The 15,208-nt window shown below is 37.4% G+C and overlaps 4 protein-coding genes across 5 annotated transcripts in view; 3 read left to right on the forward strand and 1 right to left on the reverse strand.

Moving 5' to 3' along the window:
- The window catches only part of LOC103516410 (mitochondrial basic amino acids transporter-like), a 12,523-nt gene extending 5,248 nt beyond the window's left edge, over window positions 1-7,275 (forward strand). Inside the window, exons 4-5 of the mRNA XM_026828817.1 lie at window positions 6,636-6,759; window positions 7,122-7,275. Coding sequence (XP_026684618.1) covers window positions 6,636-6,759; window positions 7,122-7,275 — 278 coding nt within the window. The remainder of the gene's footprint in view (window positions 1-6,635; window positions 6,760-7,121) is intronic.
- Window positions 983-1,895, forward strand: LOC113470407 (mitochondrial basic amino acids transporter-like). Its single transcript, XM_026828816.1, has 2 exons — window positions 983-1,116; window positions 1,447-1,895. Exons 1-2 carry the CDS (start codon window positions 1,008-1,010, stop codon window positions 1,677-1,679), a joined length of 342 nt encoding a protein of 113 aa, XP_026684617.1. The 5' UTR covers window positions 983-1,007; the 3' UTR covers window positions 1,680-1,895.
- Window positions 3,928-7,627, forward strand: LOC103516403 (putative OPA3-like protein CG13603). Of its 2 annotated transcripts, XM_008481367.3 has the most exons (3): window positions 3,928-4,272; window positions 4,559-5,274; window positions 7,200-7,627. In XM_008481367.3, exons 1-2 carry the CDS (start codon window positions 4,131-4,133, stop codon window positions 5,269-5,271), a joined length of 855 nt encoding a protein of 284 aa, XP_008479589.1. In that variant the 5' UTR covers window positions 3,928-4,130; the 3' UTR covers window positions 5,272-5,274; window positions 7,200-7,627. The 2 variants fall into 2 exon arrangements, with proteins under 2 accessions (XP_008479589.1, XP_008479588.1); XM_008481366.3 differs by lacking the exon at window positions 7,200-7,627 and having other exon boundaries at window positions 4,559-5,696.
- The window catches only part of LOC113470410 (coiled-coil domain-containing protein 61-like), a 20,694-nt gene continuing 12,859 nt past the window's right edge, over window positions 7,374-15,208 (reverse strand). The window contains exons 11-13 of the mRNA XM_026828818.1: window positions 9,432-9,647; window positions 8,871-9,026; window positions 7,374-7,387 (exon numbers count right to left, since the gene is read on the reverse strand). Of these exons, the coding sequence (XP_026684619.1) occupies window positions 7,374-7,387; window positions 8,871-9,026; window positions 9,432-9,647 (386 nt within the window). The remainder of the gene's footprint in view (window positions 7,388-8,870; window positions 9,027-9,431; window positions 9,648-15,208) is intronic.

Here is a 15,208-nt window from a genome sequence, read left to right on the forward strand (position 1 = left end):
CCTAGGTATCGTGATGGGAGATGTTTACCTATAAGTAGGTGCTGGGTAACTCCGGCATTTGATTGAACATTGTTTTTCGACCAACACCGCCCCAAGGTCTTTTCTCTACCAGGGAGGTATTCCCCGAAAAACGATAATGTTTTTTGTTTTATCAATCTTATTCACCTTTCAAAAGATTTTTGCTTCACCTTTGACATGCTGCTTGGCAATGGCCGCTAACTGTTACCCCCCTCCTACTGGACTTCTCTTATCATGTTCACGCTTTAGCCTTTTCACACCTGACTTATCAGCGAAAGGTTCTTTATTTCATCAGACTAAAGGCGATGCAAATTCGGGTATAATAGTGTCCATTTTATATTGCTCGAATAGGAGAGACTTATCGTTTATCGTATTCGATTACCGTATGTGAAACAAAACATAGCTGAACCAATGAGATTGTGAGATTTCGCTTTCTGCAGCAATTGTTTACGTCCAAAGCGAAATCTGATTAGTTCAGCCAAAAAAGTCAGATAATCAAAAACGATAACTCTTTACTCTTTACCCCAGCAGTAGGCTGAGTAGGCTACTACTATTATGATGGTCATGCAACTTAACAAACAATGTTAATGATGAGCACACCTAACGTTTGATCAAAGGCCCTATTTAGACTACCTGGGCAGTTATGCGGATGCTATGGGTGTCACTTGACTGTTGAGTGAATGTTGGTCATACAGAGCTACTATTATGATCTGACCATCTGTCGAATTTTAATTTTGCCCCAAGGGTAACGTGATCATGATGCTCGAGCAATTGCCTCTTTGGATAGCTAAAGGGGCAATTGCTCAAAAAATAGGTTTCAAAATAAATGAAAACTTAGGATGTAAGCACTTGTATGGAAACAAGTTTGGTCCGCTTCACATCCCTTTCTTCAGACATTTGTTTCATCATCAGATTAACACATTATAGGGGCGAATAGTCTAATGATCCATCGTTTATAATGGCTGTTCTTATAACTTTTCCACAGGGATATGCCATCATACGGAGTGTACACGGCAATTTATCAGCTCCTGTACACGTCATTCAATTGTAACATGGACTCAAACACAATGGCCTGTGGCCTGGCTGGCGGATTATCAGGTGAGATTACAAGGTTATGGTAATTAATATTTATAGGCACTTAATTAATCTATAATACACATGACTAAGACACGGACACTGTAGCCCTTGTAGCATTTTTTTTTATTATAATCTGCCATCTCGCAAAAGGATGTGACATGAAGGCGACACGTTTCAGCGGAACATTTTTTCCTGTTGTTAGCAAACAGGAAAATTGCAAATACCTAAATTGAATAAATAAACAATATTCTTCCTGGAAGTTGTGTAACTTATAGGTACCTTGCTTTGACGTTCGCGCGTCTCCCGGCACGATTCGTCCATGTTTTCACCTTGGTGTTTCCCGTTTTCCAGGTCTTATCAGTTGGGCCCTCATCATGCCGTTCGACGTGGTCAAATCCACTCTTCAATCCGACAGCTTGACCGATCCAAAATACAAAGGCATGTTCGATTGTTTCCGGAAGAACTATCGCCAATACGGGTGGACTTTCTTCTTCAGGGGAATATCGATTACTACCATCCGAGCTTTCCCTGTCAACTACATTATGTTTGTGACGTACGAGGAATTCAAATGCCACTGCCTGTGATAACCTTATAACTAAAACTGGGGATGATTAATTGATAGGGGAATTTGGGAACGGGGGGACGAATTTTATTCATTCTGAGGTGATTAATGATGTTGAAGTGATGAGACTGATGACCTGATGAGCAAGATTTCTGGAATTCCCAAAAAATCTCAAGAACACAAGATTGTGGGTAAAGCATCTGCTCAAAGTTAGCTAATATACGCCGCTGTACTTTACATGACGTGTAAAGGAGGGGACGAATTTTATTCATTCTGAGGTGATGAATGATATTGAAGTGATGAGACTGATGACCTGATGAGCAAGATTTCTGGAATTCTCCAAAAATCTCAAGAACACAAGATTGTGGGTAAAGCATCTGCTCAAAGTTAGCTAATATACGCCGCTGTACTTTACATGACGTGTAAAGGACATTTTTGTACATATATTTGTATTTTTACTATACCTATAACTTAGCCATACCTACCTTTAACTTATTGTATGTAATAAAGACTTTGTACCTACCTTTTTGTAGCTAAGACTCTTGATATTTTTCAATAATTAGCTTTCTACTTTTCATCAGCCTACAACCACCGTCACATGTTATGACCACCGTCACGAGTAGGTATTTCTCATTTTAACTTACTTTTCCACTGCTAATTCTCGTCCTTATGTGAAAATGGTCTGGGAATGGACTGTATGGTTAGGGTTAGCTGTTCTCCTATCCCTGTTTATAGTCCCACAGCCAGACGCTAGTCTACTCTCTGTTTAACGTCCTCTAACCAGACAGCTAATGCTAAATGCTAATCACTAATGGATGACATTTTTTTTTTTAAAAAAGGAAAGTAAAAATGGTCCCGCCACGTGATCATTTTCAAATCAAAAGTTCGTTATCACTCATTCCTTCTAGTACGGAATATTTCCGCACTTCTCGAGTAGCGCTTCGAGCTGTGACTTTTCAACGAGCACAAAGTTTTTATCATTTTTCAAAAAATAAACAAAAATAAATTTTAAAAAACTCAAGTGGAAAAGTAGAAGATTTTCTTTTATTTTTTCCTGAATATTTTTAACAATTTTAACCTACCCGTTTTCTACATAGGATACAAGAGTGCTTCTCGGTAGAATGTACCTACATACGACAGCATTGTCCTGGGAGTAGACCGGTCTTCCATAGGATACAGGTTGATGTACCACTAGAAACAGTCCAGAACCATGGCTATCGGTGCTTTTCCTCTTGCCAAACTAGGGGCTCTCCTCGTGAAGCAAATCAGTAAACCTCTGGCTAATGCAGTGAAAAATCGAGCCAAGACCCATCCAACATTCAGAACGTATGTGTGTATGCCACCAGCACAGTGTAAGTTCAAAAAATAGTGTTGTAGGTATTTTCTTATCCCCCAGTTACAGTCTTGGAGATGATCAGGTTAAACTCCTAGTTATCAACTTTTGGAGATAATTCTTTCAGTAGTTTCAGTTGCATTTGCATGGTTTGTCAATTTTGGTTGTGAGAAAAGTGGTAAACATTTGAGAAAGATTAAGAAGTCCTTTTGAACTTGGCTTAATAAGTTATGCTGATGTTAACTGAAAAAAGTAATTGATTACAAGTGTGCAACTAGGGGTATAATAACTTTTCTTTTTTTTTTTTCAGTTTATAATTGGTGTGAAGTTAAATTCAAAATGTATCTCCTAAATTTGGGAAAACCAGTTGAAGTACCAAAGTTGAATGAAAATCAAGCAATTGCTTAACCATACCTTTAACTTATTGTATGTAATAAAGACTTTGTACCTACCTTTTTGTAGCTAAGACTCTTGATATTTTTCAATAATTAGCTTTCTACTTTTCATCAGCCTACAACCACCGTCACATGTTATGACCACCGTCACGAGTAGGTATTTCTCATTTTAACTTACTTTTCCACTGCTAATTCTCGTCCTTATGTGAAAATGGTCTGGGAATGGACTGTATGTCCCCTGGATAGAACAAGCGTGTCCTTGTCATTCACGAATTCTGTTTATAGTCCCACAGCCAGACGCTAGTCTACTCTCTGTTTAACGTCCTCTACTCTCTGTTTAACTAATGGATGGCATTTTTTTTTTTTTTTTAAAGGAAAGTAAAAATGGTCCCGCCACGTGATCATTTTCAAATCAAAAGTTCGTTACCGCTCATTCCTTCTAGTACGGAATATTTCCGCACTTCTCGAGTAGCGCTTCGAGCTGTGACTTTTCAACGAGCACAAAGTTTTTATCATTTTTCAAAAAATAAACAAAAATAAATTTTAAAAAACTCAAGTGAAAAAGTAGAAGATTTTCTTTTATTTTTTCCTGAATATTTTTAACAATTTTAACCTACCCGTTTTCTACATAGGATACAAGAGTGCTTCTCGGTAGAATGTACCTACATACGACAGCATTGTCCTGGGAGTAGACCGGTCTTCCATAGGATACAGGTTGATGTACCACTAGAAACAGTCCAGAACCATGGCTATCGGTGCTTTTCCTCTTGCCAAACTAGGGGCTCTCCTCGTGAAGCAAATCAGTAAACCTCTGGCTAATGCAGTGAAAAATCGAGCCAAGACCCATCCAACATTCAGAACGTATGTGTGTATGCCACCAGCACAGTGTAAGTTCAAAAAATAGTGTTGTAGGTATTTTCTTATCCCCCAGTTACAGTCATGAGATGATCAGGTTAAACTCCTAGTTATCAACTTTTGGAGATAATTCTTTCAGTAGTTTCAGTTGCATTTGCATGGTTTGTCAATTTTGGTTGTGAGAAAAGTGGTAAACATTTGAGAAAGATTAAGAAGTCCTTTTGAACTTGGCTTAATAAGTTATGCTGATGTTAACTGAAAAAAGTAATTGATTACAAGTGTGCAACTAGGGGTATAATAACTTTTCTTTTTTTTCAGTTTACAATTGGTGTGAAGTTAAATTCAAAATGTATCTCCTAAATTTGGGAAAACCAGTTGAAGTACCAAAGTTGAATGAAAATCAAGCAATTGAACTAGGAGCCAATATCCTTGGTGAGGGTATCATCTTTGCAATTGCAGCTGCAATTCTTATTGCTGAATACATGAGACAAATTAAGAAAGAGACTGCCAAAGAAGCTGCAAAGAAAGATGAAATGGATCAAATTAGAAACTCAATTCAAGATATGTTCTTTGAAAGTCAGAAGAACTCTACTGAGATCAAAGAGCTTACAAGGCACATTCACTTTTTGGAATCAGAATTAAAGAAATTTCCCCCTCCTAAGCCTCCCTCTGACCCTGTTCAACCAAAATCACCTGAAGAGAATCAACCAAAAGACAGTTCTCCCACCAATATAAATTACTTACACAGGCAACCAAACTTAAGCAGAACAAATCTTTATCATGGTGTAATCAGGAACAATTCAAACAGAGTTCAGGAGATACCAGCTGGAAAGAGTAGCATATTATCGGCTCTTAGTTACCTTGAAGAGGAATTGCAAATTGGAGATAGAGACCAGTACATTGTAGAAGAAAGTAATGGTGTAGTCATGGATGCATTGGATTACCTGGACACAGATGTCTTCAGGACAAGTGCAGATAATAATGTGATACTAGTTCTCAAGAATGCACCCTATGCTAGTCGATTCTGTTAGATTATTTGTAAGTGTAAGCCCTACAATAGGGCAGTTTATGAAATTCTGGTATTTTTCCAACAAATTTCCTTAATGAATCCAAATACTCCCAGAAAAGGATTCAATTTGGAACGTTTTTATTTCAATGAAATGTTTAGTTGCATCTCTTTAAGAACAGTTCACATTGAGAACTCAGAAACTCAAATCTGAAAGATTTCTCAACAGTTAACACATTATTAATTTTATATTGAAAAGAGAATTAGTTATGTACCTACATCTATTGCAACAATGTAGATAGTGTTACATAAAATCAACTGTTGATCAAATCATTTGTTATTGCTTTTACATAATTATTACTTTTTTTTTTAAATAATTACATCTACACTTGATCTATTTGAATTTTACCTTAGTTGAATAAATTTTGTCTCAAAAGACTCAATAAATTATTTCTGGTTTCTTTCTTTTCTTCTTCTTTCTATTGGATTAGATAACTACCTACATACCAGTTCAAGAAGATAAGTAATCATGTTATAGGTATAGGTACCTTTTTTTAACCACTTGTTCAGTGTTCATGACTGCATAATCTGTGGATAGCAGACACATGTAAATAAAACACATTCAATTAATCCCCAATAAAAATAGAAAAATGGTATAATTTTAAAATTAGTAGTACCTATTTAAAACAAAAGAAGTTATTACAACCATAACCAAAATAAATTACGGGTAGAAAAAAGTATAAAAACTAGTAAGTAATAAAATAAAATAGAGACTCTGAAGTAAAGAGATTACTTTGAAAGAAAAGTAATTAAATAAACGAGATAATACTGAAGTATTAATAGTTATTTCCAGATTTTTAAACATAACTTTACTTCTACATTATTTCAATTTGGTTAGTATACTTTGTTACTACATAGAATACTGATATGGGACTTATAAAGTTCCTTGAAACATAATACTAATTTTAGTTACAAATTTTAATATCTTAAGCTTAAACTATTTCCTGTGAACAGTCAAGTGAGCTACCTTGTCTTTCAGACTTGACTAACTATAAGTACACGGTATGTCATTTTACATTTGACACGTGACAAAAATTGGTGTCACACTGTCACATGTCAATCGTACGAGCGATACATAAAACGAAATACTTGATTTCTTCAAACAATAAGGCTCATTCATGAGATTTTGAGATCAATAGCACCACTCAGATTAATTGCAGGCAGAAAACAAATTATCAAGGACATAAAAAATCGGCTTTTTAGATGTAGGTATACTGTGGAAACTGGGGATTGACTCCTTTTCAAGCGTAAAATCCGAGTTATTAGCCTTATAATGATTGTTTTCGGCCATTGATGTTACCTACTCAATGTTGCTTTTTCGCATTTCAGCGGTTGACAATCAAAAGTTCAAGATGGGGAATGAATGTGGCACCACTTGGTCTACAATGAAGTTCATCCACAGTAACGAGGGAATTACTGGATTCTATCGAGGAGGTCTGGCACTTCTAATGAGGTGAGAATACCATTTCCTATTATGTCGATATTTAGGTCATTTCGGCCCTTGGGTAATATGTTGGTCATACAGAGCTACTATTATGATCTGACCATCTGTCGAATTTTAATTTTGCCCTAAGGGTAACGTGATCATGATGCTCGAGCAATTGCCTCTTTGGGTAGCTAAAGGGGCAATTGCTCAAAAAATAGGTCTCAAAATAAATGAAAACTTAGGTTGTAAGCACTTGTATGGAAACAAGTTTGGTCCGCTACACATCCCCTCCTTCAGACATCTGTTTCATCATCAGATTAACACATTAGAGGGGCGAATTGTCTAATGATCCATTGTTTATAATGGCTATCCTTATATTTTTTCCACAGGGATATGCCATCATACGGAGTGTACACGGCAATTTATCAGCTCCTGTACACGTCATTCAATTGTAACATGGACTCAAATAGATTATTTGTAAGTGTAAGCCCTACAATAGGGCAGTTTATGAAATTCTGGTATTTTTCCAACAAATTTCCCTAATGAATCCAAATACTCCCAGAAAAGGATTCAATTTGGAACGTTTTTATTTCAATGAAATGTTTAGTTGCACCTCTTTAAGAACAGTTCACATTGAGAACTCAGAAACTCAAATCTGAAAGATTTCTCAACAGTTAACACATTATTAATTTTATATTGAAAAGAGAATTAGTTATGTACCTACATCTATTGCAACAATGTAGATAGTGTTACATAAAATCAACTGTTGATCAAATCATTTGTTATTGCTTTTACATAATTATTACTTTTTTTTTTAAATAATTACATCTACACTTGATCTATTTGAATTTTACCTTAGTTGAATAAATTTTGTCTCAAAAGACTCAATAAATTATTTCTGGTTTCTTTCTTTTCTTCTTCTTTCTATTGGATTAGATAACTACCTACATACCAGTTCAAGAAGATAAGTAATCATGTTATAGGTATAGGTACCTTTTTTTAACCACTTGTTCAGTGTTCATGACTGCATAATCTGTGGATAGCAGACACATGTAAATAAAACACATTCAATTAATCACCAATAAAAATAGAAAAATGGTATAATTTTAAAATTAGTAGTACCTATTTAAAACAAAAGAAGTTATTACAACCATAACCAAAATAAATTACGGGTAGAAAAAAGTATAAAAACTAGTAAGTAATAAAATAAAATAGAGACTCTGAAGTAAAGAGATTACTTTGAAAGAAAAGTAATTAAATAAACGAGATAATACTGAAGTATTAATAGTTATTTCCAGATTTTTAAACATAACTTTACTTCTACATTATTTCAATTTGGTTAGTATACTTTGTTACTACATAGAATACTGATATGGGACTTATAAAGTTCCTTGAAACATAATACTAATTTTAGTTACAAATTTTAATATCTTAAGCTTAAACTATTTCCTGTGAACAGTCAAGTGAGCTACCTTGTCTTTCAGACTTGACTAACTATAAGTACACAAAAATAAATTGACCTTGGGTCATTTCAACCTGATAAACAGAAGGTTGTGGGTTCAATCCTAGCTGAGATATAGAATTTTATAATTTGAGACTTTAAGCAGTACTGACAACAGAAATCAATTCACTAAGTTGTTAGTCACATATTTTGGTTCATGTAGCCCAGAATTAAGATTCCTTTTGACCAGTCCTTCCATTGGGAAATTTATTATAGATTTGCAGGTACAATGTGTGCTCTGTGGTCCAGTGCTAGGTTCGAATCTCAGCGAGGGAAGAAAATTTACAACTATGAGTCCAATTTTGGTTCATGTAGCCCAGAATTAAGATTCCTTTTGACCAGTCCTTCCATTGGGAAATTTACTATAGATTTGCAGGTACAATGTGTGCTCTGTGGTCCAGTGCTAGGTTCGAATCTCAGCGAGGGAAGAAAATTTACAACTATGAGTCCATCTTTCCTGACTTCAAAACAAATCCACTCATTGTGTGAATTTGAGTCCAAATGAAGTATGATGTTATGTAAAAGTAAGATACTTTTCCATACTTTGGTGATTTAGAGCACAGATCATCGAAAATTTGACCGGATTACATTACTTTCCTTCCTATAGGATAAGGAAAGTAAAAAGTTAAACGCCTACCCTTGGGAGGTATCATGTTTTTGATGCGAATGGACTTTTTCTTTTTCTTCTTTACCCTCATATCATTTGCGGTCGAATAATCCGAGTTGTAACTTTCAGTCGAACTGAGGTAGGTCGAATTGGACTTTCTTCTTAGCTTCGTTTTATTTGACTTGTCTGATAAAAGAAAGGGGTTTATTTAGACATTTAGGCAGGGTTTATTTAGGATAGGAGACAGGGAGCCCCATGTATTTCAACAGCTTTCAAATAAATAAAAAGTTAGAGAAACAGAGACTAAAATAACGAAGAAATGCCCTTAAATGGCCGTAAAAACAAGCCCAAATGGCCTGTTAAGCTGATTGATGTGGTGTGTCCGCGCGCGCTTGTCCAACCCCACCCCTGTTTACCTATGAAGACGGTTCGTAATAAATCAAACTAAGTAGTCTATATTAACATAATCACCTGGGAAGGGCATCCACTCGTAAAATTTGTAGCTAAAACCAAATGTAAGGCCAAATGCGATCACCCTAAGGCCGATTGAGGGCTAAAAGGCAAAGAAAAAGTCTATATTAACATAGTCACCTGAGCCTTTACTTGACAAAGACGAGTTCTTTCTTCCCATTTTCTTTTCTACACTTGTTCCTTCTTTCTTCTTTTCCATGGTTCTTTCCAAGCTGCTTCCCGGTTTCCTTCTGCATTTCCTGGACTTATTGGACTTGTTAGAATCCAGACTGGAACTGCGCACAGAAGCAATGGACGATTCTGATTGGTTCCTTAGTCTCGGGATGACACCTGAGCCTGAAATTGGTTAGCAGTCAGTAACTCGAAGTATGATGTTATGTAAAAAGAAGTGTAAATTATTATTAGCTTTTTTTCAACACCTGCAAATTTTGATGCAATAAATCTGATGAAGCTATAATAACAAGTAAATGTCAATTCCAACATTTTCTACCATGGTAAGCCTTGGCACAAGTCAGTGAAAGGAAAAAGTAAAAATAACTCCAAGAGAAGCAGGAAGAAAAGTTTGTCTTCTTACACATTAGAAAAATAACCAGCCGTCTGGTTCGGTATTGTGCTCATGATTCATGTGAGTGAGAGTAAGTACCGCTGTATATCGCAGAGAGAAGGGCATCGGAAACCAAGATGTTCATGAACTTATACATATAGGTATTAATATATTATGTAGGTAGAAGCGTCTGGTTCAACCAGATATTGTCTACAAGTACCTATCTAAAAGGTGCAAGTACCTGGTACCTGGATTCCACACTCTCAAGTCCAGTGCACTGGTAGGTTGTAAAAAACTGAAAAGTGTTTGGTGGAATGGACCCCTGCATAAAGAAACCTGGCTGAATCAGAAACTTTCTAATGGCCCATCGGTTTTGCCATGGAGATAGAATACCTCATTTACACAGGATGAGACAAAGTCCCTTTACTGATTTAGTATGTAGTATATTTGGGTTCAAAAAGTTCCAATAACACAGAAAAGTAAAAAGAAGGTTGCTTGAGACTATTATCTAATTTTTCTGAAGTAGGCAAAAAGAAAGTAATATTTGGGGAGCGCCTCTGCTGTCATAAGCATAAGTTGTTTATTTATACTTCTAAGTAACCTGATTGATACAAAACTGATGTCCCATTTAGGATGAAGATATTCTAAAACAACTTGTGGCAATGGAGGCACTTTCAATAATTCTATAGTAAGTATAAGTTACTTAAGTCTAAAGTACTTACCACATAGAAGTCCTTCGTGTTTTATCAATCTCCTCGACATTGGGAAAGATTCCTTGTCACAGGACTTGTACCATTTGTCTACAACACTCCTGTCTGAAATAATAGGTAATAATAATAATAGTGCTTATTTATACTGCTCGCATAGGACTGAAAAGTCCCTTTACTCCAGCAGTAGGCTACTACTTATATAATAATAGTGCTTATTTATACTGCTCGCATAGGACTGATAAGTCCCTTTACTCCAGCAGTAGGCTACTACTATTATGATTTATACTGCTCGCATAGGACTGAAAAGTCCCTTTACTCCAGCAGTAGGCTACTACTATTATTGTGGTCAAATTCTCCATTATAGGCTGTGTGAAGGCCAGCAAGCAAGGCTGGGTGAAGGCCAGCAAGCAAGGCTGGGTGAAGGCCAGCAAGCAAGGCTGGGTGAAGGCCAGCAGAATGAAGGGTCACTAAAAAAATTACGGATCACTAAAACCCCCGGCCTCGGCTGGGATTGAACCCACGCCCTCCTGTTTACCAGGCGAGCGCCTTGACCACTACACCAAATCAACAAAGATACTAATGTTTAGTGATAATATCTGGCTGGGGGACTTTAAACAGGGAGGATACCAGCCTGAAATTTCCCTTGCTGAAGAAATAGCAAAGGTTGAGTGCGAAGGGCATCCACTCGAAAAATTTTGTAGTCAAAACCAAATGTCAGTCCAAAGCAATCAGCCAATCACCCTAGACAGAGCTGATTGAGAGGCTGACGAAAAACGCCGATCCCGTCTAAACTTGGGAGAAGGCGAAGAAAAAGAAGAAGATTACAGTTTAATGATAATAAGATCTCAAAGGAAACTCATCTACGAACACAGAAAGCCCACTTTGAGCCTTTGAGGCTTAGGTGTAGGGGCAGCACTATAGAATTGGTTGAGCTTATACGAATCTACAAACTCACCTAGTACCGTCGGTACAAAGTCGTATCCAATTCCCTCGACCTGATAGGTGGTCACGTCCGTCTTGTTCAACTCCTCAGGCTGTGCCAGTATACTTCCGTACGGATCCACACCGACTATCGTACACGACGGACACTTTTCCTTAATTTTCCGTGCAATACCCGCTATGGTACTTGGGAAGGTGCGTGTGTATGTGTGTGTGTGGAAGTGTTACGTGTTATGTATGTGGTATTACTTGGTGTGAATTTAAATTACGCTATGGTACCTCCCGTACCGACCCCCAACACTAGCATGTCCAGCTTGTTGTCCGTGTCCCGTAGGATTTCCTCGGCTGTGGTCTCGTAATGGGCGAGAGGGTTGTTGGGATTACGGTACTGTGGAGAAGGTAAAATAATAATAAAATTAAAAAAGTCAGCTCCCATGGCGTAGTGGTCACTGCGCTCGCCTTGCACGCGGGAGACCCGGGTTCGATTCCCGGCGGGGTCAAGAAATTTCTTATTGCACACCTAGACCATAAAAGGAATATTCCTACCAAATTTCAGCTTTCTAGGTGTTGTGGTTCTCGAGATAAAAAACTCTGAAATTACCTGGTTGTGTCGGTGGGTGTCCAAATTCAATATGCTAAGAGAGTAGGGTGACTGTACCAGTAGTCGATCATTTTTCACGTTTTCAAGTTTCAATTAGCTCTGGTTCTATTGTTGGACACTGTTATATTTTAATAATAAAAAACTCTGAAATTACCTGGTTGTGTCGGTGGGTGTTCCAAATTCAATATGCTAAGAGAGTATCTTCTTGGGAAGGTGCGTGTGTATGTGTGTGTGGAAGTGTTATGTATGTGGTATTACTTGGTGTGAATTTAAATTAACTCATTGGTATTTATGTAGTACTTTAGTTTTACTAAAGTAAATTTAATCTTCTTGGGAAGGTGCGTGTGTATGTGTGTGTGTGGAAGTGTTACGTGTTATGTATGTGGTATTACTTGGTGTGAATTTAAATTAACTCATTGGTATTTATGTAGTACTTTAGTTTTACTAAAGTAAATTTAATAAAAAATGGATGGTTGAAAAAAAAAATTTGGAGATTTTTGTCAAGATGTCAAGACTCACGATTTTTTTGAGGTTAAGAATTTAAATTTTACCGCTCTTTTGTACAACATTGCCAAGTTTACTGCTGATTGTGCTGATCCATCCTCGACTTTTCTTGTGCCATGAGTCCAAGTACTATAAACTGAGCGCTCATTTCCCATTGTTTGTCCCATTACTTTCCACCGAGTTCTCAGCAAAGCCCTTCTCCTTCATCCAGGAGTCTGACACGAATTTGGTCATATAGTTACGCAGGCCATCTGCTAGGAGCACTACACAGCGTTGATTAGGACCCAGAGAGCGCGCTGCTTGGCATGCAACATACATGGCTGAACCACTGCTACCGCCTACAAATTGAATACAACACAGTCAGATCTATAAACCACTTCTCACTCGCGCAGAACAAACGTCGTACGTACGTCAACAACTTGTTCGTAGTAACTTAGCGCGAACCATATGTCCTTAAGCATTGTTAAAGCAGTTGGATAAAAAAAAAAAAAAAAAAAAAAAAAAGGGTTTACCAAAAAAAACAGCCCCCACAAATGGGGGAAAAAGCGGTTGAAAAAAAAAAAAAAAAAAACGGGTTTGACACTAAAAACAGACCACCGAAATGCTGGATAAGTAAAGTAAAAAAGAGTAATAAGGGCAAAGTTTGACACGAAAAGTGTTTGATGGAATGGACCCCTGCATAAAGAAACCTGGCTGAATCAGAAACTTTCTAATGGCCCATCGCTTTTGCCATGGAGATAGAATACCTCATTTACACAGGATGAGACAAAGTCCCTTTACTGATTTAGTATGTAGTATGTGTGCGTTCAAAAAGTTCCAATAACACAGAAAAGTAAAAAGAAGGTTGTTATTTAATGCTTGAGACTGTATTTTTTCTGAAGTAAAAAGAAAGTAATATTTGGGGAGCGCCTCTGCTGTCATAAGTTGTTCATTTATACTTCTAAGCAACCTGATTGATACAAAACTGATATCACATTTAGGATGAAGATATTCTAAAACAACTTGTGGCAATGGAGGCACTTTCAATAATTCTACAGTAAGTATAAGTTAAGTCTAAAGTACTTACCACATAGAAGTCCTTCGTGTTTTATCAATCTCCTCGACATTGGGAAAGATTCCTTGTCACAGGACTTGTATTTGTAAGTGTAAGCCCTACAATAGGGCAGTTTATGAAATTCTGGTATTTTTCCAACAAATTTCCTTAATGAATCCAAATACTCCCAGAAAAGGATTCAATTTGGAACGTTTTTATTTCAATGAAATGTTTAGTTGCATCTCTTTAAGAACAGTTCACATTGAGAACTCAGAAACTCAAATCTGAAAGATTTCTCAACAGTTAACACATTATTAATTTTATATTGAACCATTTACTTGGCATTGCTTCACAAAAAGTCCATTTAGAGGCTTAGATGCAGGGGCAAACAGTCCTAAAGGATGGGTTCAGTTTATACGAATCTACTTACTTGGCATAGCAATTGCTTATTCTTAGCTTGCAAAACTTTGACTTGCTGATGAAAGCTCTGTCTCTCTCGTGTCCTTATTTAGACAGTTTGTATAAAGGGACTAATTAGACTTTTAATTGAACATGACTTACATAGTTCACATTTCAGACCGTTTAGTGATAATATCTGGCTCGGGGACTTTAAACAGGGAGGATACCAGGCTGAAATTTCCCTTGCTGAAGAAATAGCAAAGGTTGAGTGTGAAGGGGATCCACTCGAAAAATTTTGTAGTCAAAACCAAATGTCAGCCCAAAGCAATCACCCTAGACAGAGCTGATTGAGAGGCTGACGAAAAACGCCGATCCCGTCTAAACTTGGGAGAAGGCGAAGAAAAAGAAGAAGATTACAGTTTAATGATAATAAGATCTCAAAGGAAACTCATCTACGAACACAGAAAGCCCACTTTGAGCCTTTGAGGCTTAGGTGTAGGGGCAGCACTATAGAATTGGTTGAGCTTATACGAATCTACAAACTCACCTAGTACCGTCGGTACAAAGTCGTATCCAATTCCCTCGACCTGATAGGTGGTCACGTCCGTCTTGTTCAACTCCTCAGGCTGCGCCAGTATACTTCCGTACGGATCCACACCGACTATCGTACACGACGGACACTTTTCCTTAATTTTCCGTGCAATACCCGCTATGGTACCTCCCGTACCGACCCCCAACACTAGCATGTCCAGCTTGTTGTCCGTGTCCCGTAGGATTTCCTCGGCTGTGGTCTCGTAATGGGCGAGAGGGTTGTTGGGATTACGGTACTGTGGAGAAGGTAAAATAATAATAAAATTAAAAAAGTCAGCTCCCATGGCGTAGTGGTCACTGCGCTCGCCTTGCACGCGGGAGACCCGGGTTCGATTCCCGGCGGGGTCAAGAAATTTGTATCATGCAAATGATTGATTCCGTGACTGGCCGTTACGGGGCCCACTCAGCCTCGTGAGGAAAATGAGTAGCTATGACATGTAAATGCGCATAGCGACCGGTGCCAGCATGGTAGGTAAACATTGGATTTTAGGATTATTGAGAAATTGGGAAAATCCTACAATGCTGCAGTGAGCACCAAAGTTGTGACATAATAACACAAAGAAACTGCATTTACAT

This window comes from Diaphorina citri, unplaced genomic scaffold (assembly GCF_000475195.1).
Source record: "Diaphorina citri unplaced genomic scaffold, Diaci psyllid genome assembly version 1.1 scaffold1563, whole genome shotgun sequence".
Classification (NCBI taxonomy): Eukaryota; Metazoa; Arthropoda; class Insecta; order Hemiptera; family Psyllidae; genus Diaphorina; species Diaphorina citri.

Excerpts from the sequence above, each read along its gene's own strand:
- LOC103516403 (XM_008481367.3), top strand. The coding sequence starts at position 4,131 with ATGGCTATCGGTGCTTTTCCTCTTGCCAAACTAGGGGCTCTCCTCGTG. Across the intron at positions 4,273-4,558 it reads GTGTATGCCACCAGCACAGT|TTTACAATTGGTGTGAAGTT; the intron begins GTAAGTTCAAAA and ends CTTTTTTTTCAG.
- LOC113470407 (XM_026828816.1), top strand. The coding sequence starts at position 1,008 with ATGCCATCATACGGAGTGTACACGGCAATTTATCAGCTCCTGTACACG. Across the intron at positions 1,117-1,446 it reads CCTGGCTGGCGGATTATCAG|GTCTTATCAGTTGGGCCCTC; the intron begins GTGAGATTACAA and ends CCCGTTTTCCAG.